Source organism: Eretmochelys imbricata, chromosome 11, assembly GCF_965152235.1.
Source record: "Eretmochelys imbricata isolate rEreImb1 chromosome 11, rEreImb1.hap1, whole genome shotgun sequence".
Taxonomy (NCBI): Eukaryota; Metazoa; Chordata; order Testudines; family Cheloniidae; genus Eretmochelys; species Eretmochelys imbricata.
This window is the reverse complement of record NC_135582.1, coordinates 32,816,670-32,840,632: the sequence shown is the minus strand read 5'-3', so window position 1 is coordinate 32,840,632 and position 23,963 is coordinate 32,816,670. Positions and strand designations below refer to the sequence as shown.

The window sequence follows — 23,963 nt, the reverse complement described above, 5'->3', positions numbered from 1 at the left end:
TTCTCAGTAGAGCATATGGAACTTCAAGAAATTAAAATTGTTTAGTCAGGTTAACTTCATCTTGCTAGATAAATCAAATATATTGATAAAGTAACCATATCAAGTAAATGCAGAAGACTTTAATAAGAAGTCTTCTTTTGATTCTCTTTATAAAGACTACATTTTGTTTTGATAATTATTTACACATTAATGAAGTGACTTTCATAGACTTGTGGAAGTGTAGGTCTCGATGGGGTCTCGAGATGTAATCAAGTCCAGCCCTCTACATGGAGACAGGACCAAGTAAACTTAGACCATTCCTGCCAGGTGTTTGTCCAACCTGTTCTTAAAAACTTCCAGTGATGGAATTACTTAATTATTCTCATTGCCCAACCCTGAATGTTCTTAATTTCTGTTACGTCCTTTGAGTTGGGGTGACCTGAATTGAACACAGTATTCCAGGTGAAAGCATGCTGTTGATTTATAGAATGGCATTGTAATGTTTTCCATCCCATTCATCTCCTAACATTTTCTTGTTGTTGTTTTTCTGACTGCAGCTGCATATTAAGCAGACCTCTACATTAACAGTTCACAGTAGTACCCAGGCGTTTTCTCATACTTCCAGTGTAAAATCGACTCTTCTGCAACCCTCCAGTTTAGAATAGTGAATTATGAGGCTCTGTTGTCAAAGTATGATCACACCAATTGCAGTAAACCAACACTTTTATTGATTGTTTTCCACCGGAACATCAGGAACATCATAGGTCATCATAGCAGAGGGTCAGCTCTTGGCAAGGACAATGTTGCGAGTCCCCCTGTATGCAGCCAGCACTGCAGCTCAGTCCATCTCTACTGCTGTCATTGTGTGTCGAACATCTTGGTTGCATCTATTGGGATTTTCTAGGGAGGTTCAGAGTACCATAGAACCTTCTTTTTGACAGACTGAAACTTCTCAGTGAGTCTGTCAATGAATCCTTGCGCATCTGGAAGTATTAAGGTCTGTTGATATATATATATACATGCAAATAAAAGAAAATTTAACAGATCCCAAATGGCAGGAGATCCCATCTGGTCCTATTCTCTGGCTTTCATAGACTAGCTGAACCACCTAAGAGGAAACCATGATATCAAAAGAGGAAGCCTCCCATGGTGACCACTACCACCGTTCCAGCCCTCCTCATCAAAACAACATCAATTTGAAGGGCTTGGTCAAGCTTCTGGACCATCCCCTCCTTGGGTATCTTTAGCTTGAGAAAATTACATCTCTCAAATGGGTTGTGGAGGTTATAACATTGGGATCTTCAAGATGTGTGTCCCTATTGGTGATCCACTAGCTGCTCTCCTCCCCTCTGCTTCGGAGTTCTCACTTACAACTTTGCGGTAGAGAAGTAACTGAGGATGGTTAGCCTGTGTGCGCTGGCTAGCCTCATGGTGCAGCACAAGGAGAGACAGTGCATGTACAGGCCCAACATACACTGCTAACAAAGTTCTCCGATCAGCAGCACAGGGGCTCAGACACACTTACAGGGATATACATCTTGAAGAACTATCATTACTGCACAAGGTGAGTAACTTCTTCTAGGCATAGGGGTGATAGAACCTGTTCCAGCACAGAAGGAAAGGAATTTATTCAAAGTATTTTCTGGTTCCAAAAAATAGTGGAGAATGGAAACTGGTATTGGATCTCAGACTTCTAAACATGTTCATGAAATCACAGTAATTTAAGATGGTAACTCTCCCAGCTATAATTCCATTGTTAAATTCTGGAGCTTGGTTGGTGGCCCTTACGACGCATAGTTTCACGTCATCATTCACCCCTCTCACAAAAGGCTTCTTCATTTTACAGTATCAAGATTAATCCCAGTACTGAGAGATCACCTTCAGCCTCTGATCTGCCCCAAGAGTTATCTCCAGAGACCTGGCAGTAGTAGCTTCTCACCTTCATCCATCCCTACCTCGATGATTGGCTGTTCAAGGGCTGGTTGTACATTGAAGTTCTCTCTGCAATGCAGACAGCCGTGTCCCCATTACACAACTTAGAACTTCAACTCAAACATTGAAAAGTCCATTTTGACTACAGTTCAAGAGCGAAATTATGTAGGAGCTTCTTTGGCTGCTGTAACATCCAGAGTTTGTTCACAGGAAAGTAGACTTATGACACTGACAAACTTCATTGCCAAGAGTCAAACAAGCCCCAAGATGAAGGTAAGAAATCTCCTCCAACTGCTGGGTCATAGAATCATAGAATATCAGGGTTGGAAGGGACCTCAGGAGGTCATCTAGTCCAACCCCCTGCTCAAAGCAGGACCAATCACCCACTAAATCATCCCAGCCAGGGCTTTATCAAGCCTGACCTTAAAAACCTCTAAGGAAGGGGATTCCACGACCTCCCCAGGTAACCCATTCCAGTGCTTCATATGGCAGCTTGTACTTTCATAGCACAACATGTCAGGTTACATTTTAATTGCTTCTAGGGTTGGCTCAGAACAGTTTATATCTCAAACAAAGATGGTCTAAACAAGCTGGTGTCTGTTCCTAGTAGGGTGTTAGACTCACTCAGTTGGTGGAAGGAGCTAGCCAAAGTCTCTGCTGGACTTTCTTTCACCCAGCTTCCGCCTACCATCGATAACTTCAGATGTGTAATTCATGGGCACTGTTCCCTCTAAGTTGTGTGCGTGTGTGTGCACACACAGATCCTAAACCCCATGCACACGGCAAAACACTACGCACACAAAAATTTGCACAGAAGAAATTTTTTGTGCACACGGCCTGTCAAAAATTAGAGGGAACATTGTTCATGGGATGGGGAACGTACCTAAGGGGACACACACCATCCAAGACAAATGGCGTACCTCAAGAATTTCTCATACACATGAACCTGCTAGAATTACAAGCTCTCAGGAACGCCTGTATCCACTTCTTTCACTTAATTAGGCTAATTTGTGAAAGTCATAACAAACAACATAGCCTGCATATTCCACATAAATCATCAGGGTGGAGCAAGATCTCCTCTTTGTGCCAAAGCAATAAAGCTATGGAGTTGACCTATAGCCAATCACATTGTTATTTCAGCCTTTTACCCTCTGTGAACACCATGACTGATTATTGAAATAGACATTTGCTCCCAAGATTGAATGGGTTCTGGACCCTCAAACAGATTTTCCTGACCTGGAAGTTTTCAGAAGTGGATCTCTCAGTGACCACTGTCAACAGAAAGTGTAAGAAATTCTGCTTGCGATGAGGCCTGGGTCATCAGTCCCTGGGAGATGCCTTTCTCGTTCCTTGGACAAGGTGCCTTCTCTGTCCATATTTTCTGATACCATTGATTCTGGGGATATTGAACAAGATCAAATAAGACAAAGCCAGAGTTCCAACTTCTCTGAACCAGGTCTGGTACCCTTACCTGATCCACCTCACTTCCTGTCAAGCATTGTATCTTCCAACCATTTTTCATCTGCTGTCAGTACTCTGGTGGGACTCTCCAGCCCAACCTGGCCATCTTCCATCTCAGAGCTTGGTTCCTCAATGACCCTCTATGACAGAGGTTTCCTGTTCAACAGAAGTACAATAGGTCGTATTAAACCGCAGAAAGATATCTATCGGACATACTTACCTTCAAAAAATGAAAGAGATTTAATCTTTGTATATCTAGTGACAGTTTTTACCTAGCTAGTCCCTCTGTTCTTGATTACTTGTTGGATTTAAAGAAGTCAGGTCATATTTGGGGTCGGGAAGGAATTTCCCTCATGGTCAGATTAGCAGAGACCCAGGTTTTTTTGGGGTAGGGGGGGACGGTGGTGGTTGCCTTCCTCTGCAGCATGGGGCACGCGTCACTTGCAGGTTTAAACTAGTGTAAATGGTAAATTCTCTGTACCTTGAAGTCTTTAAACCATGATTTAAGGATTTCAGTAACTCAGCCAGAGGTTAGGGATCTATTACAGGAGTAGGTGAATAAGGTTCTGTGGTCTGCAGTATGCAGGAGGTCAGACTAGATCAGAGGTGGGCAAACTATGGCCCTCGGGCCACATCCGGCCCACGGGACCGTTCTGCCCGATCCCTGAGCCCCTGGCCCATGAGGCTAGCCCCCGGCCCCTCCCTTGCTGTTCCCCCTTCCTCGCAGCCTCAGCTCACTGCGCCGCTGGCGCAGTGCTCTGGGCGGTGGGACGGCAAGCTCTTGCTGGGCAGCACAGTTGCAGAGCCGTGGCCTGACCTAGTGCTCTGTGGTGCGTGGCTGGTTCCAACCGGGCAGCGCAGCTGCCTGTCCTGGTGCAGCCTTGCCGCCAGCCACTGGTGCTCCAGGCAGCACAGTAAGGGGGCAGGGAGGGGGGTTGGACAGAGGACAGGGGAGGTCAGGGGCTGGGGTATGGTTAGGGGTCGGGGAGGTCAGAGGGTGGGGAACAGGGGGGTTGAATGGGGGCAGGGGTTCCGAGGACGGTCAGGGAGAAGGGGTGGTTGGATGAGGCAAGGGTCCTGGCAGGGGGGCAGTTAGAAAGGAGAGGAAGGGTTGGATGGGACAATCGGGGTGGAGGTTCCGCGGGAGGTCAGGAGACAGGGAGAAGGGGTGATTGGATGGGGCAGGAGTCCCGGGGGGGCAGTCAGGAAGGAGAGGGAGGGTAGGACGGGGCAGCGGGGGACAGTTGGGGTGGGGGTCTGGAGGCAGTCAGGGGACTGAGAGCAGGGGGAGTGGATGGGGCAGGGGTCTCGGGGGGGCCGTCAGGGAACGGGGGAGTTGGATGGGGCAGGAGTCCCCAGTGGGCCATCAGGGGGCGAGAAGCGGGGGGGGTCGGATAGGGGTTGGGGCCGGGCCACGCCTGGCTGTTTGGGGAGGCAGCGCCTCCCCTAACCGGCCCTCCATACAATTTCTGAAACCTGATGCGGCCCTCAGGCCAAAAAGTTTGCCCGCCCCTGGACTAGATGATCACTGTGGTCCCTTTTGACCTTAAAGACTATGAGGTCTTTCCATGAGTTCCATCAGAGTTCATTTGACAGCTATTACAGCCTTTCATTCCCTTGGGCAGGGATTGTAAAGGCATGGCTAGACTAGAGAGTTTACAGCTGCCCTGTTACAGCTGCGCCGCTATAAGCTCTCTATGTAGCTGCTCTAAGATGATGGGAGAGAACTCTCTTGGCTTAACTACTCCAGCCCCCATGAGTGGCAGTAGCTTGTCAGTGGGAGAAGCTCTCCTTCCAACATAGTACAGTCCACACTGGTGCTTATGTCAGTGTAACTTATGTCGCTTGGGAGATGATTTATTCATCCCCCTGAACAACATAAATTATGCCGACATAAATTATAGTGTAGACATAGCCTCAATCTTTGCTTATCCCACAAATGGCAAGATTAATCAAGGAGTTGGTTAACTTTTTCCCATAAATCAGAGAGCCTGCTTCTATATGGGATTTGAACTTGGTCCTTAAGGGTATGTTTACACAGCCCATGGCAGCGAGCCTCCTAGCCAGACTCGGGGCGTGACTACCATGCTAAAGATAAGTGTAGATGTTGCAGCTTGGGCTGGAACTCAGGCTCTGAAGACAAGGGAGGGGGTGGATTTAAGAGTTAGAGCTCCAGCCCATGCCATGACTTCAAAGCATTGTCTATATAGCTATTTTTAGAGCACTAGTGTGAGTCTTGCAAAGTTGAGTTTGTCAACCTGGGCGGGAAGGCTTACTGCTGAGGGCTGTGTCGATGTATCCTAATTTTCTTTTGAAACCTCCCTTTGATTCGCTAGCTAAGTGTTCTCTGATGCACTTGTCTATGAAGCTGCTGTTCTTAGCGGGCATCACTTCTATTTGCAGAGTTGGGGAATTCCTCCACTCTCCCCTTACATTGTTTTCTTTCAGGATAAGGTATAGTTATGCTCACATCTCTAGTTTGTACCTAAAATATCCTTTGATTTCCACATTAGTTAAGTTATCCACCTTCCTGAGCTTTTCCCAAAGCCACAGCAAACTAGAGAGGAAACTGTCCTCCATACCTTGGATATTAGAAGGGTGTCTATTTGGACAGAACCAAACCATTCAGAAAGCCTCCTAGACTGTTTATTTCACTTGCGGACAGATCTAAAGGATCCACAATCTTCACCAAAAGACTTTCAAAGTGGGTTTCTAGTTGTATTCTTGTTTGTTACCAGGCTGCTAATGTTTAGCCTCCTTTGAGAATAATTGCCCATTCTACAAGATCCCAAGCTAACTCCATTGCACTATGAAAAAATATACTGACATACTGAAATTTCCAAAACCTGGGCATCAGTGCATGCTTTTTCCAAATAGTATGCCTTGGTACATACCTCTAGATCAGACCCTGTTGTTGTCATGGCAGTCCTTTCTTTATTATTGGATCCAGTTCCTAAGCTCTATCCTCCTTCAGGGGATATTGCTCATGAGTCATCTGAAGTGGAGCACTCATAGGGACACGACTCAAAGAAGGAAAGATGACTCGCCTTGTGCAGTTCTAATCATTATTTGGAATTACAAGGATTAGGTAGAATAATGGGCGCATCTCAAAAACACTGGTCTTTCACATCTGGAACCTTTAGAGTTATTTTTTTATGTAGGTTACTGATATATAGAGTTTGGATGTCTAAACCTGGAATCTAGTTCTGGATCCCTGAGGTCAATAGGAATTCTACTATTGACTTTTATGAGAGTAGGACCAGAGCCTTAGTCCTTCGTGAATATTTCAATTAACTACAAAGCCATTTCACAATTTGGCATAATTTTATGTAGCAAGAAAATCTCAGGTAAAGTCTAAGACTAGCACTAGAGATGGTTTGTAGGTTCTGAATGAGATTTGTTGGAAGACTATTGTGGAGAAACTTTCTCAATAGCTGTCCAAAATATACTTGGCTTCCATCACTTATGACCATAACATGTAAGCATAAATTATTTTTAAAAAATGGATGCAGAAATGTCTGAAACTTAGGTTTATTTCTTGTTAAAGACATTAAAATAGATCAGCCAGATATACGAGGAGGAAAATCAGGGTTTTTTTGTCCATCCAAAATAAATGTTTTGAGTGAATTCCATTTGCCAGATATCCCATGGTTAATTTCTATGGCCATATTCTGACCTCCTAAAAGAGACATATTTTCACTGAGAGCCTTCTACAAATTCCATATTTTATCCTGATTCCATTGAAATGGCTCCCATCATTATCTTTTAGCAAAGCGTTACCTTTTTAAGTAGCCTTTTCCTTCTGCCAGGCTTATTTAGTGATGCCAAATGTAGGATTTCATTCTGCAGTTCTTATGTGACTTGAATGGGGCTGTTAATGTGGGTAAAGACTACTCATTTAAGGGTTTGCTGAATCAGACTTTAGTGTTTGTGATATCATGGCTGCTTCCATGGTTATGAATTGTGATTCAACAAACAGTGAATTGTTTCATCACTGAATGAATCCTGCAGAATGAGTAGGAAGGGGAAATCTCTAGAGAAATATGAGCTAAGTGTCACAATACACCTTTGCTCTTGCACAATAGATCCTGGCTCCCGGGTTAATTCTGCTGCCTTTTGAGAACAAGAATTAAAGGTAATTAATTTTATTCCTTGACCCAAGTACCTTGGTAATTGGCATAATGGGAAAGGAAATGCAGAAAATCAACAGGAATTTTTTAATTGAGTTCTGCTAAAACATTTCATTTTTCAAGCTTGTCAGGGTGTGATATAATGTGTTTGTCCTAAAGAGGAGTTTTTAAAGAAAGTGCTGATGCTACGTAAGTTCTGAAAGGTGATATTACTACAAATATTTCCTTTAACAGTAATAATACGTAGCACTTATATGGTACTTACTTATTTGAAGCACTGAATGAACCTTAATCATTAAGGCTTGTTAAGAATGGCAACACTCTTACTGAGTTTAAAAAAAATCTCTTTAGGCAGAAAGAAAATCTCTCATTTGTATGAGGGCCTAGAAACAGGATTTGCACAGTGGTACTCAGCAGGAGTTGGTAAAATGGCATTCTGCCTCATGCCCAGGGCTGTGGAGAATCAGTGGAAACCATTCTGTGACTGTATGGAAGTTTGGCCAGTGCATCTATATTGTAGTGGATCCACTGGCAGTGTCACTGTTCTTTCCCTACTTCATCCTCCAAACCTCTGTATACCACAGCAGACTGGAGTCCCTACTTTCTGCTGGCACGCAAGTTGTGCAGATCACCCCCCCTGCCTTTTGCTGACCCTATGCAGCCACTCACGTGTGCCCCCGTCTTTTCGGGCATACACCCATGGAGAGGGCGGGAGCAAGATGTGGATTGTGTTTTGTAAAATGAGCCTAAACTCCAAGTGTTTAACAGGATTCATTCAGTATTTATATCAAACACTATCATTAAACCTTCCAGATATTTATTGTTTCCAAATGTATTGAGGGTAGCACTGTACCTTTGTGGCTCCATCCTGTGAGGGACTGGGCACCCTGGTCTGATCTAGCAAAGCACTTAAGTGTGTAACTTTAAGTATGTGTCAAGGTTCCTCCCCCACTCTGAACTCTAGGGTACAGATGTGGGGACCTGCATGAAAAACCTCCTAAGCTTATCTTTACCAGCTTAGGTCAAAACTTCCCCAAGGTACAAAATATTCCACCCGTTGTCCTTGGACTGGCCGCTACCACCACCAAACTAATACTGGTTACCGGGGAAGAGCTGTTTGGACGCGTCCTTCCCCCCAAAATACTTCCCAAAACCTTGCACCCCACTTCCTGGACAAGGTTTGGTAAAAAGCCTCACCAATTTGCCTAGGTGACTACAGACCCAGACCCTTGGATCTTAAGAACAATGAACAATCCTCCCAACACTTGCATCCCCCCTTTCCTGGGAAATGTTGGATAAAAAGCCTCACCAATTTGCATAGGTGACCACAGACCCAAACCCTTGGATCTGAGAACAATGAAAAAGCATTCAGTTTTTTACAAGAAGACTTTTAATAAAAAATAGAAGTAAATAGAAATAAAGAAATTCCCCATGTAAAATCAGGATGGTAGATATCTTACAGGGTAATTAGATATTCAAAAACATAGAGAACCCCTCTAGGCAAAACCTTAAGTTACAAAAAAGATACACAGACAGAAATAGTTATTCTATTCAGCACAATTCTTTTCTCAGCCATTTAAAGAAATCATAATCTAACACATACCTAGCTAGATTACTTACTAAAAGTTCTAAGACTCCATTCCTGGTCTATCCCCGGCAGAAACCAGCATATACACAGACCCTTTGTTTCTCTCCCTCCTCCCAGCTTTTGAAAGTATCTTGTCTCCTCATTGGTCATTTTGGTCAGGTGCCAGCGAGGTTACCTTTAGCTTCTTAACCCTTTACAGGTGAGAGGAGCTTTCCCCTGGCCAGGAGGGATTTCAAAGGGGTTTACCCTTCCCTTTATATTTATGACAGTATGTGAACAGTCTCATTGACTTCAGTGGAATAATCGATTTATTATATTTACACAGTATGCTTAAATGTTTTGCTAGTTGCGGCCAGAGGCTCAGCACCTTGCAGGATCAAAGCCCAGTAGCTGCTCGTTATAAATTTGATAAAAAAAAATGTGTATTGTGTATCAGTATTAATTTTTGCATTCTGGACTTCTGGTCTCTGTTGGGTTAATGTTAGGTATTAAAATAGAAATAGCTATAAGAATATGCATGTTCTATTTGAACATCCGTAGGCTTATGTATGAGTATTGCTTAATTTTCTTTCTGCATAGCTACACGGTATTCAAACATCCTACCATGTACTGATCTTCTGGTTGATATACATATTGATGCCTCCTTGGAAAAAGAATGATTTGTCAGTATCTGTTCACAACTAAGCTTTTATTTTAATACTTAAAAGACAAATAGTTATTAAATAAAAACAAGTGTTTATGTAGTGTAAATGTGTATATTATAAAGTCTTAATTTGATCAGGGATTTGATCATAGATCTTGAATATAGTTTTAACTAAATTATATGGAGTTTTAATTACTGGAACATTTACCTTATAAAATTTGTTGTTAATTTACTAGTGTGAATATTTCTTTTCAACTGGACTTGGAATATTTTTGTATTTTCCATTATTACTCATGGTTTCTAGGCAGCATTTAAACAGGTTTTTGCATGTAAAAGGAAAAGACTAATGTTTTGCTTATAAAAAGATTCACCTAGTTCAGTTTGTTTTCCTCTACATTCGGTTCAGTGTGCATTCACAAATTGTTATTCATCTACTTCAGAAAATATGGTTAATTAGTAAGCAGCCAGGAAGATAAATTGGCACTTAAGGCAGAGAGTTTAGGGAAACTGGCACAAACTGCTAGTGTACGCTTGGGAAACAGAAGTAATTGTGTTTTTGATTTAACTTCTTTGGTTGAAGTTATATTGTATAAAATGTGTAACAGATCTAAATATTAGTTGGCAACATATATTGTAGATCAACAAAGGATTAATATATACTTGCTGAACTTTACAAAGAGAGCAGTGGCTTTTTGTAAATTTGTTGCTGTCCATAGACTTGTTAGTTACAGAAGACATGTGGTCTATCATCTAATTAATGCTGATCCTCATTAATGAGTCTTTCAGGGATTATCTTTTACAGTGTCAACCATCTGTTGTGGTTTAGAGTAATACACTAACTAAACACAATTAAGGTTTTGCCTTAAAAGCAAAACTATGTCTCTAGGAACAGAGCAATATTTTCTAGGTTCTAAATCCTATCAGAAATGTCAATGTCGTACTGTACTGAGTTTAAAAAAAACTGAATGAAATGCTACATTAAAAGCAACATCAACAAAAGTAATGTAAAGGGCAATTTTTGTAAATCAGATTATTGTTTCAATGTTGTTGCTGTTTTAATAACTAACAATAACTATCTTTAAGAATGGTTTCAGAGTAACAGCCGTGTTAGTCTGTATTCGCAAAAAGAAAAGGAGTACTTGTGGCACCTTAGAGACTAACCAATTTATTTGAGCGTGAGCTTATGCATCCGATGAAGTGAGCTGTAGCTCACGAAAGCTCATGCTCAAATAAATTGGTTAGTCTCTAAGGTGCCACAAGTACTCCTTTTCTTTTATCTTTAAGAATATACATGACATATTGTGCTACATTACCAATGCTATCAGAGAATTTGTTTTAGTAAAAATCTTAATAAAAATAGATATGGAAAACAATTCTGTAAGTAGCTTTTCAAACCTTACAGTATTTTATTGAGGCTATCTTCCCCAGTACAGTATATAATGTAAGGTATCATAAACTTTGGATGGCTTACCGGTAGCTTTAAGAAAAGCACTACTTGTACAATTGGTTAGTTTGAGGAAGCAGTATTTTAATATTGTTTTTATTGCATTCAAGATAAACAGAAAGAGGAACAGTTTTGTAAAGGAAATGAAGAGTATGAAATGTTTTATCAGAAGTAAAACGGAAACTGTATTAAATCATGATGTAGACATGGATGCTTAGTTTTGTCTTTCCTTTTGCAAGTTAATATTAACACAGTAATGAAAAATTTTAATACAATTTCCCTTACATACATCTAATAGTAATTAGACATCTAAAAATCAAATGTGCTATTATCTTGGAAACACATTTGTTTGACTATAACTTTAATTTATCTAGAGAGAGAGGCAATTGTTTTATCATTTAATAAATATTGGGATACTTTACATATGTGCTCCCACAGTTTATAGAATCTTTCTTTAGCTGTTATTGAACTGATGTGATATTTTTGTAGGTTAAGGTAGATTCAGACTTCACATTATCCTATCTGTAATGTGGGCTTTGCTGGAAGACAGTAGACCTAGTATACACCTTTTGCCCGCTATAGATATCTGTGTTCTGTATACTTAAATCCATACCAGCGAGCTGGTTCCATGGGGCAGTTCCCGGAGGATATCGTAAAGGATTAAACACTAAAGGCAGTGGGGTAATGTGCTCTAAGTGGGCATGATTTCTAAAGCATACTAATGTGTTGCAGGTATTTGATTTGTGTAGAACCTGCTGGTATCCTTTAACATAGTACTGTTTCAAACAGCACACCGGCAAGGTCTACAATGTAATGCTGTTTGAAACAATACTATGTTAAAGGACGCTATCAGGTTCTACATGAACCAAATAACGTGCGACACATTAGTATGCTTTAGAAATCACACCCATTTAGAATGAATTACCCCACCATGCAGACAAGTCCTAAGTCAGTTGCCATCTTAGATCATAAAAAAACAGTGGAGCAGTACCTCAGATATGTGTATGTAATGGCAGCTACATACACAAAGGAAGAGTGAGCATGATTGGAAATCCTATTTAAAATATCAAATATATATTCTGTATTTGTTCAAAATCAAATGAAAATACTAAATTATTTGCAACATGGAATACTGTGTTTGATTGCAGGTGTGGCAGATGGAAACTTTAAAGGGATATTCAAGTATTTCAAGTCTAGGGTAAAGAACTTGTGGTATACATTTGCAAGTGTTTCCCGATGATGTTTTACAATGGAGTTAAGAACATCCATCTCGAAGTTCTAGGGTTGCCAACTTTCTAATTGCAGAAAACCGAACACCCTTGCCCTGCTCCGCCCCTTCTCCAAGACCCCACCCATGCCATGCCTCTTCTCTGAAGCCCTGTCCCCTCTCACTCCATCCCCCCCCCCCCCGTCGCTCGCTCTCCTCCATCCCCGCTCACTTGCTCATTTTCACTGGGCTGGGACAGGGAGTTGGGGTGTGGGAGGGGGTGAGGGCTCTAACTTGAGGTGTAGGCTCTAGGGTGGGGTCGAGGATGAGGGGTTTGTGGTGCAGGAGGGGGCTCTGGGCTGGGGCATGAGCCCAAGGGGTTCAGAGTGTGGGAGGGGACTCTGGGCTGGGGCAGGGGGTTGGCGTCTGGGAGGGGGGTAGGGGCTGTGGGCTGGGGGTGTGGGTTCTGGGGTGGGGCCAGAAATAAGGGGTCCAGGGTGCAGGAGAGGGCTCCAGGCAGGGACAGAGAATAGGGTTGTGGGCTCTGGGCAGCACTGACTTCAGGGAGCTTCTGGGAAGCAGTGACATGGTCCTCCAGCTCCTAAGCGGAGGCACAGCCAGGGGACTCTGTGTGCTGCTCCCACCTGCCGGCGCCGCCTTCTCAGCTCCCATTTGCTGTTGTTCCTGGCCAATGGGAGCTGTGAAGCTGGTGCTCGGGGCGGAGCCTATGGGCAGGGGCAGTGTGCGAAGCCCCCGGCTGCCCCTCTGCCTAGGAGCCAGACAAGCCGGCTGCTTCCCCGGAGCCAGGCATGGAACCTGCCAGCCACTGCGCCACCAACCGGACTTTTAACAACCCAGACAGCATTGCTGACCGGAGCCGTCAGGGTACTTTTTCAACCAGGTGTTCCAGTTGAAAACTGGACACTTCTTTCTCAGTTGTGGAGTGTCTCCTTTAGTAACTGTGTAGGAAATGTCTAATTATTAGAAATCCTAAGAAGGTAGACTGAATTTAAAATCTGAGCGCCTTACTTTAATCATGTCATGCCGTGGTGAAATGTCTAAGGTCAGGAGTTATCTGGTATTTTCACCTTGTGCATCCTGTAATGTTAGCTTGCTCCTGTCCTGTAGGAAAAGTTTTTGTAGCCTAAGTAGCCAAGAGGTAATTGAGAATTTTGGCACTACATTGAGCGATCTGATAGCATGTTTCTATATTTGCAGCTTCAGTGTTGTCTGATCTCCTAAAGGAGCAAAGTTTCTTTGTAATAAATTAGGTTGTAAAGAATAAAACCAATAAGCTGGTTCAGTGGTTGGCTGTGTGGGTGTTTTGAGTTTCTATAAAATGAAACTTGTTCCAGCTATATTAAATTTAGTTTCCCAGTTACAGAATTTCCATTTGGGGAGGTTAATGTCTTGTTTTGTTTTCCATCAGCAAACCATGGATCCATAAATTCTATTTCCATGCCCTATAAAATTGCTACATATTCTGTGTAATTCCTTTTTGTTCTTTATAGGTAGAACTATTGGGATGACTTGTAGGAGGTACAACACTCAGGGAAGGCAGTAAGGAAGGTCACTCTTTTATATCAGGTTGACTCAGCAAAAAATAGGTAATACTGTAGTTAATGATATCGTCTTGGTTTTGAAGGTCTTGGTTTAATCTGTATACAAGAGGTTACAGATTTATCATTATTAGTGTAGTTTAAAAGAGTGCAATTTTTACCCCTAGGGATCTGAAGTATTTTTGACAGCTATTTTACACCTGTAACTCCTTCCCTTCACATTTATCAGCATGATAGTTCTCAGGAGATTAACTTGGTTTTTTCTAGGTTCCCGCCCTGTTTCCTTTGAACCATTGGGGGTATTGGCCATGATACTTTGTTCATTAAAGTTTCCTTTTAGAAGCTATCAGGTGTGCCTAAAAAGTGTACGAAATTCAGAGTTTAATGGTGGACTCTTCTTAAGAAGTGATTGCAAAGATAAGATGGTGCTGCATCCCCATCTAGAATTTCTGCCTAAGGTGATATCCAAGTTTCAATGAAATCAAATTCTGTTTTGTTTGTGTTTTCCTCAATGCCTGGTAGCATGCATGAAGAGCCTAGATAGCCTAAATTCTCTGCTAGTGGACCCTTGTATTACTTAGAAAGGACCAAACGGTTTCTGAGGTCATCCCATTTGTTTGTAGCTTTGAGAGAAACTCTAAACATTGAACTCTCTTTGCCTAGAGATTATCCAGATGGCCTATTAAGCAGTGAGAAGTTTTAACAACAGAAAGACTTTTGGGGAGGTTTTCAAAGCCAACTACAGGGTTTAGCCACACTACTCCCACTGAAATTAACAACGTTGTAAGGCTGCATCTTGTGTTCAGAGGCAATTTCACGAAGGAGAAATGTGGATTACTTATCTGGTACTAGTATATATCAAGTACGTTGTATATACAGATCCATATTGAGCCTCCCTTTTCCCCTGCTTCTTTGTAGTATTCTCTGTTTACAAGAAACAGAGAACTCAGCAGGGTCAGGGAGGGATGGCGTTTTTATAACTCTGGGACCTCACATTCATAAGTCAGTGTGTATGAGCCCACTAATGATGAAACTGCCTTAAGAACTGCTGATTGAGTTGCATAGCACATAACTCTTATAGAGACCTATTTTTGGAGAATTCTGGTTACACAGAAGTCCATCTTCCTTTCCTTTTGGATTAAGCAGCTTTTGCCTCTTTGTGTGTATTTAAGCCATTAGGAACTCAAGCAGGCTTCTTTAGCACTCGTCTTTGAACGTTCTGCACTGGTGCACACGTGAGCTTGTTAATATAACATTTACTTATGAATGCTGGGCTGCAAGTGTTGTGCTTTATTTTTTTATGAAAAACAGCACTGAATCATTTATCTTTATTCAAAAAAGTCAAGAAAGAATAGAAAGAATTCTGTGAACTTTGAAAAAGTATAATCTAGACTTGGACACAGTTATACTTATAGTTAAACTTCAGTTATTTACACTGACAGTTTCTGATTAAACAATGTGTTAAATATAGTTAGCTTTTAAAATTAAACCCAACTAGTCTAAGATCCATAGTTCTGATCCAAATCAGGAATTACTGTCTGTGTATTGTCTGGGTTCTGTGTATTCTTTGTAGCACAGTGTTCAGCAGTGAACACTCCATAGCTGGTAGTAGGTCACTTAGGGCATGTCTACACTAACCTCCGGAGCGATCGATCCAGAGGGGTCGATTTATCGCGTCTAGTGAAGACACGATAAATCGACCGTGAAGCACTGTCCCATGGCTCCACTGGAGTGAGAAGCGTAGGCGGAGTCGATGGGGGAAAGTCAGCAGTCAACCTACCGCACTGAAGACACCTCAGTAAGTAGATCTAAGTACGTTGACTTCAGCTACATTATTCACATAGCTGAAGTTAAGTAACTTAGATCGATTCCTCTCCCCCCACCCCCAGTGTAGACCAGGCCTTACTCACCTGTTTTTATCCTTAATCCTTGCCTTCTACTGCCCGAATAGCACAAGAAATTGTGTATTTGTGGAAGAGGGGGAGTGAGTTGAGGTCCAAGTGGAGGTGCTGTGTATGCTGGCCTTCCAAATAACCATTTGGGAATTCATCAGTTACTCTACCACCAGATCAGGAGTAACTGCCCTTTTACAGTTAAGAAATTATTACTGTTTACTTAATTGGTTGTTTGGAACTGACAGTGTGTCTGCCCTATACAATATGCACAGTAGAGGAAGTCCTTGTTCTAAAAAACTTAAAGGTGAGAGTGTGTGTCTCAGCTGTTGTTGAGGTCAGATGGCTTGTACTCAGAGACCTGGGATCCCCATCCAGTTGTCAGCCCAGCCCAGGGCTGGTTGAACCAGGCTACCAACTCTGAGGCCGAAGGGGATTCCATGATGATGTGGTTGTTGTACAAAGGGATATGTCAAACTGCTTTTAAAACTAAAAGGTATCAACATTCTTAATGCAGATATATGGGAGGCCCCAGAACTATTGGAACGGACTCTGGGGTCTCCCTCTAGTTGTAATAATAGATCAACATCATGGGGTTTGGGGAAGAGACACTGTGATCCCCACTTCTACCCTATCCTGAATTTCCTGCAGACTTGACAGACTGGCTCAAATGGCTATTTGGTTCAGTTTTCCATGTGTTTGTCATTATGATTATTCTTTCATTTGTCTGGATGTAACTGTTATAAATATATTTGAGAAATCAATTTTCCAACAGGTTTCAATATTTTGTTGGTATTAATTATTTTTGATAATACATTTATTTATTTTCATCTGTACCCTAATTTAAAAAGGGGCCCTTACCCTTTGCTATAGACTCTCTACAACGCATTTAAAGTGCTGTATACAATACATAAACATTGAGCACAAGAAACATTATAAGATCTTTACAGTTAGTTTCCCACCAGAACCCTTACAATCTCTTACCTCTTGGGAGAACAGATGGTCCTTGCAGCATGCCCTGGACATGGTTTCAAATCAAGGAGGGAGCAAGTTCCAACGCTAGGGGCTGTCCTAGAGAACACACTGCTGGCTGACCCAACTCTCTCTCACTGAATTGGCGTGCTTCAGCTGATTGCAAATGTGGCAGTCGTCATCTTTGCATATGTGCAGCATGCCTCCGGTGGCATGTAACCAGAATTCATCACCGAATTTTGTCCACCGGTTGGATCATTAGCTTCCCTGGCGTGGGCTGGGTATTGACAGGGAGTGTGATGTGAATGCTGATCCATGCCCCCAGTATGGCACAGGAAAAGAAGCTGTCCTTTGGATAAGTAGGTGCCAGACCATTTAGTGCACATATATAGTGTATTTAATCTGCTCTAGCTAGCAGGGAAGATGCTGGATAAGGATCTTATGTGGAAAGGAAATAGCTTATTTAAAGCAGCTACAGTTCTCATTTTAGTAAACTGTTTTCTTTAATATTAAACATTTTACAGTGTACAAATTATATTCACTTCAATAACTTGTTCTTAAAATGTACTTAGAACAGCTAATGCCTGTGCAGTTACAAATACAGAAGAAAGTCATTAAATAAAATAAGACCCAGAAAAAGCAGAATTTAAATAAATCACTTTCATTGTATAACAGAATTATCTAAAATTATTATTGTCCTTTTAATCTTTGCAGAAGATAATTTCCTGGGTTTTTTTATTTAGCTTTTTGATGGATTATAAATTTGTTCTTTTAATTTATTCCTTCGCTAACCATCTTTAAACATCTTAGGTGTAATTCTATGTATATTTGTATTTTAGTACAATTCACCTACCATTCATTTCCTTAATGGGTAGAAAAATATTTATTCTTTATGTTCTGTTTCTTACAGATATGGAGTCAGGAGAGCGACTAACATCATCATCAGCCTCCTCTACTACAGCTACTTCCTCTCCTGCATCTTCTACACCTTCTGTAGCATCAGCAGTTTCAAAAGGTGGCCTTTCCACTGGAGCTGCATCACTTAGCTCCACAATCAACACATGTGGTAAATATTCTTAATTAATTTTTACTTTATTAATTTGTAGTATGATTTGCATGTATGTAGCATATTTTAGGCAATTTCAGAATGCTGCATGTAGTACAGGATTAAGTGTAATAAGATAAAACTGGTACATCAAATGAAAATCAAAGCTACAGAGTAAACTGCATATCAGGCTGAAGTTGTTTCTATGTTTTAATTATATGATAGAAACCATTACCTCCAAAAGATTGAAAATGATGTTTTGCTAACTCTGAAAGACGGTTTAATTTATAAAGCAACCTCACTAGTATTGCAGAGAAAATCAACACGAAAAATCAGTGCAGCGGATCACAAGTGTACATATATTGTCCATAAGGATAGAAATTTTAGGAATAGACCTGATAAAACTAAAGTTCAGGTTCCTGAATGTACGTCTCTTAGTCAGAGTTAAGCCCAGTCACTACCCTAATTGTGTGTTCTCTGATGTGGTTTTTGAAGAGGTTTGTAGGAGAATGGCTTTCTCTAATGGACCTCCTGGTCAAATTTTTGGAATTCCAAACATTACAGTCTGAAATTACTGTATTCTGACCATCCAAACTCAGCTGGGAAAGCCATATGGGGGAGTTCTCAACTGGACGTCTCAATTACTATAGGAGTGCAAGTCTCTGTATCTCTGGAACAACAACTCATGAATAAACCAGCACTTCAGGCTCTCCCTACTCAGGGACGATCTAGAATATGAAGATGTCAGTCACCTGTATAATAGAAACTTGCAATGCTTTGTCCCTTCTTTCTAGGGAAAAGTTCATGTAAATATACTGTCTGTTAGTTCTATTAATGTTGAAGGTCCTAATACAGCACAGCAAATGAAAAGGTCTGTAGATAGGACCTTATAATGCAAGTAGCTCACCATAGTCCAAAGTAAATGTAGTTCCTTCATGTGGAATTGGCTGAAGCCTATTCCATCAAACTGAAGAATGCTCCTGCCCTGATCACTTAAAACCAGTGTGTTGTTTCTGTCCCAGCCTGGTACCACTCATTCTCAGCTTTGCTCTGGAGAAGATAAAAAACAAAATAGTCTACTATGTCTGAGGCAGTATCTGAACAACATTTCTTTGTAATTGCTTGAAAAGAAGCCACTAGAGGAGCTTCTTACTTTAAGTGGACCAGCTAAGCTGATGAGGGTCTCTTCTTTTTCCACACTGTTCCAAAAAATACAGATGTGTGTGTCCATCCTCATTGGCCCCTGCCATTTGCATTGTAAGGTTCTGGTTATATGGTGGTTTCCTAATATACAGTAGGAGTTAATTTACATGTGACTAAAATCTCTTAGGTCACATTGAGGATTTACCAGAGTTTTTTACTCTCCTTGCCCTATTTATGTTGTCCCTGTGTGTCTCCTGTAGTATAGTATATTTTTAGAAGTATTTTGGTAATTTGCACACACATTAATAAATACAATAAAGATCTTTTTAAAGAGAGAATAAAGTTGGTAGTTATGTTTAGGATAGTAAAATATCTAAGGGTATGTCTACACTATGAAATTAGGTCGATATTATAGACTTCGATTTTTAGAAATCCATTTTATACAGTCAATTGCGTATGTCCCCACTAAGTGCATTAAGTTGGCGGAGTGCGTCCTCGCTACCGTGGCTAGCATCGACTTACAGAGCGGTGCACTGTGGGTAGCTATCCCACAGTTCCCACAGTCTTTGCCGCCCATTGGAATTCTGGGTTAAGCTCCCAATGCCTGATGGGGCAAAAACATTGTCACGGGTGGTTTTGGATACATGTTGTCAGTCGCCCCTCCCTCCATGAAAGCAACAGCAGACAAACGTTTTGCGCCTTTTTTCCGTGCGGACGCCATACTGCTTTCAGCAGACAGTGCAGTAGGACTGCTAACCGTCGTCATCCACTGCTTCCGGTGCAACTCTGCTCTGCTGCTATTGTCTCAATAGCGAATTTCTCCATGTTGTCTGTCATGGGCTCCCGGGTACGTGTGTTCTTCCTTGGGAAATGTGCGCTGTGCTAACCGTCATCCTCCACCATTTCCGCTGCAACTCTGCTCTCATGAATCCATCTCGCAGGTCCTCTCATGTTCTCTATAAATATCTATTCTTGTGGCATCCATCATCAGCCACCACTTCCGTGCAACTCTGCTATCCTGCAGATGTCATACCACAGCAAGCATGGAGCCTGCTCAGATCACCGCAGCAGTTATGAGCATTGTAAACACCTCATGCATTATCCTGCAGTATGTGCAGAACCAGAACCTGCAAAAGCAGGCGAGGAGGTGATGGCAGCGCGGTGACGAGAGTGATGAGGATGGACACAGACTTCTCTCAAAGTACGGGCCCCGGCAATTTGGACAGCCTGGTGGCAATGGGGCAGGCTTATGCTGTGGAAAGCCGATTCTGGGCCCAGCAATCAAGCACAGACTGGTGGGACCGCATAGTCTTGTAGGTATGGGATGATTCCCAGTGGCTACAAAACTTTCACATGTATAAGGGCACTTTCATGGAACTTTGTGACTTGCTTTCCCCTGCCCTGAAGTGCAAGAATACCAAGATGAGAGCAGCCCTCACAGTTCACAAGCGAGTGGCAATAGCCCTGTGGAAGCTTGCAACGCCAGACAGCTACCGGTCAGTCGGGAATCAATTTGGAGTGGGCAGATCTACTGTGGGGGCTGCTGTGATCCAGATAGCCAATGCAATCACTGAGCTGCTGCTCTCAAGGGTAGTGACTCTGGGAAATGTGCAGGTCATAGTGGATGGCTTTGCTACAATGGGATTCCCTAACTGTGGTGGGGCGATAGATGGAATGCATATCCCTATCTTGGGACCGAACCACCTTGGCAGCCAGTGCGTAAACCGCAAGGGATCCTTGTCAATGGTGCTGCAAGCACTGGTGGATCACAAGGGACGTTTCACCGAGATCAACGTGGGATGGTCGGGAAAGGTACATGACGATCGCTTCTTCAGGAACGCTGGTCTGTATGAACAGCTGCAAGAAGGGACTTACTTCCCAGACCAGAAAATAACTGTTGAGGATGTTGAAATGCCTATAGTTATCCTTGGGGACCCAGCCTACCCCTTAATGCCATGGCCAAAGCCATACACAGGCACCCTGGACAGTAGTAAGGAGCTATTCAGCTATAGGCTGAGCAAGTGCAGAATGATGGTAGAATGTGCATTTGGATGTTTAAAAGCGTGCTGATGCAGTTTACTGACTTGGTTAGACCTTAGCGAAACCAATATTCACATTGTTATTGCTGCTTGCTGTGTGCTCCATAATATCTGTGAGAGTAAGGGGGAGACATTTATGGCGGGGTGGGAGGTTGAGGCAAATCACCTGGCCGCTGATTATGTGCAGCCAGACACCTGGGTGATTAGAACAGCACAGCAGGGTGCGCTGCGCATCAGAGAAGCTTAGAAAACAAGTTTCATGAATGGCCAGGCTACCGTGTGACAGTTCTGTTTGTTTCCCCTTGATGAAAACCCACCCCCTTGGTTCACTCTACTTCCCTGTAAGCCAACTGCCCTCCCCCCTTCGATCACCGCTTGCAGAGACAATAAAGTCATTGTTGTTTGAAAATCATGCATTCTCTATTAATTCATCACACAAATAGGGGGATAACTGCCAAGGTAGCCCGGGAAGGGTGGAGGGGGAGGGGAGGAGGGAAGGACAAGGCCACACTGCACTTCAAAACTTATTGAATGCCAGCCTTCTGTTGCTTGGGCAGTCCTCTGGGGTGGAGTGATTGGGTGCCCGGAGAGCCCCCCCACGTTCTTGGGCATCTAGGTGAGGAGGCTATGGAACTTGGAGAGGAGGATGGGCAGTTACACAAGGGCTTCAGCAGGGGTCTGCTCTTGCTGCCTTTCCTGCAGCTCCACCAGACGCCGGAGCATATCAGTTTGATCCCCCAGTAACCTCAGCATTGCATTCCTGCTTCCTCTCATTGCGCTGCCACCACCTCTCATCTTCCTCGTCCCTCCTGTCCTCACGTTCATTTTCTGCTTTCCTGTACTCTGCCATTGTTTGCCTCCACGCATTCTGCTGAGCTCTTTCAGTGCAGGAGGACTGCATGAGCTCAGAGAGCATTTTACTGCGAATGCTTTTTTTTCGCGTTCTTATCTGCACTAGCCTCTGGGATGGAGATGATGGGGGAGCATTGAAACATTTTCAGCTGCGGGAGGAAAAAAAGGGAGAGTAGTATTTAAAAAGACACATTTTAGGGAACAATGTGTAGACTCTTCATGGTGAACCAGGCTGTTAACATTACATAGCACATGTGCTTTCAGTACAAGGTCGCATTTTGCCTCTTATATTGAGGGCCTGCCGGTTTGATGTGAGAGATCACACACGCAGGGCCGGGCAGCAGAATTCGGCTTGCAGGCAGCTATGGTAAGCCACAGTCTTTTGGCTTCTTCAACCTTCATAACATGTGGGAATGGTTTCAAACAGCAGCATCCTCCTTTCCCATACCAAGCACTCCTTGGGTTGGCCATTTAAAAGGAGGGGCTGCAGTTTTTGGGTTAACGTGCAGCACAAACCCAACTAACCCCCCACCCCCAATTCTCTGGGATGATCACTTCACCCCTCCTCCCACTGCGTGACTAGTATCAGGGAAGATCCCTGCCAGCCAAATGTGAACAGCTCAGCGTGAACTAAATTCGACCTAAACTCGTAGTGTAGACCAGGACTAAGTTTATTTTGTCTTCATTAGAAAATTCAGTAGTCCTTTGCATATCTTTGAGTCAGCATGTAGACGTTTCACTAGCTTTTCTTTTGATTGTTGACTTTATTCTTTATACAAGACCATTCTTTTTTGTCCGAGACCATGGATTGATTTAAATCAAAGCAATTTAAATCACCAATTTTGATTATGATTCAAATCAGCAAGCAGGAAACTTTGATTTAAATAATCTATTTTAATAATGTTTTGCATTTGAACATTTTAGTTATTTGCCTGAAGAAAAGTTCTTTGAGTGATTGCAAATGTCCATTCTACTTCAGGATGTGTGTGTTTGTGCCCAGTGCACTGAAGTTGGAGATGTCTTATAGCAATACCCATCGGGGTAATGTGTTTGCCCTCCTCACACTCATACTGGTAAAGGAGCTACCCTGACTCTTCCTCAGTTTCTTTTCACTGCCTGTGGCCAGAATTCTGAGTGTCTATGCTTGTCTATACAATCTCTCTCTCTCTCTCCTCTAGAGAAGGTTTATTAAACTTTGTAAACAGTTAGTAGTTAGCTGCATAGTTACCTTTATTGTGGTACTCATTCATTTAGTTTAGTTTTCTGGAAGCTGGGGTGGAGCATCAGACTTTTTTCTCTGCAATACTGCATGGACACTTGGTATCAGGACATGCCTAGGTCTCTGGCCTCAGAAGCCCTATGATAGCTGTAAGAAATCCATGCTAGTTGTTAAACCTCACTCTCGGTGCCTAAGTGTGTACTTGAGGGTCATATTCAGAATGGATCCCTTTTTTGCAGGGGGCTTAAGCCTCAGACCAGGAAAGATAGGGAGGTGAGGCTTTGTCACATCATAATGTAAGCAAATTCGCATCCTCTTTCAGAGCCAAGTTGCTTGGTACATGCACGGAGAGGCTCCATTCCATTTGGGAGCACTCCTCCGAACATTGCAGTGTCTTCTCATTAGAGATTTTCAGAAGGGAGAAAAAGCCATTTCCCCCCTTCCCTGGTACTGTGTAAGGAGATGAAGACAGATGACTTATGTGCCTCTAGAACTAGAAGGCCACTTTCTTCTAGGAGATCTCAGGGTTTGTCTGCTCTGTGCCACAGTCCAGACTAGTAGTGTGTGATTTGTAGAGTGCTCTGGCAGTGTAGACCCTACTGGCACAAATTGAAAGGTACCTAGTTTGCATTAACCCTGTTTAAAGGGGACTGCATCAGTGGGAACTAAGTACCTTTGCGTTTGCTCCAGCAGGGTCTTCACCGGGCAGTTGGAGCGCAATGCATTAGAATACTGTACAGATCGTACCCCAAAAATCTGGACTGTAGTACCATGTAGAGAAGCCCAAGGTTTTCGGTGGGACCCCTAAGCAGGAGTGTGGATACCAGAGGTAGAGCACCAACTCTGGCTCGGCGCTCC

General features: G+C 42.7%; 1 protein-coding gene across 2 annotated transcripts in view; it reads left to right on the top strand.

Moving 5' to 3' along the window:
• Nucleotides 1–23,963, top strand: part of BAZ2B (bromodomain adjacent to zinc finger domain 2B) — a 255,923-nt gene that overhangs the window by 88,533 nt on the left and 143,427 nt on the right. For both annotated transcript variants that reach the window (XM_077829691.1, XM_077829690.1), the window contains exon 3: nt 17,718–17,873. In XM_077829691.1, coding sequence (XP_077685817.1) covers nt 17,720–17,873 — 154 coding nt within the window. In that variant the 5' untranslated portion in view covers nt 17,718–17,719. The remainder of the gene's footprint in view (nt 1–17,717; nt 17,874–23,963) is intronic.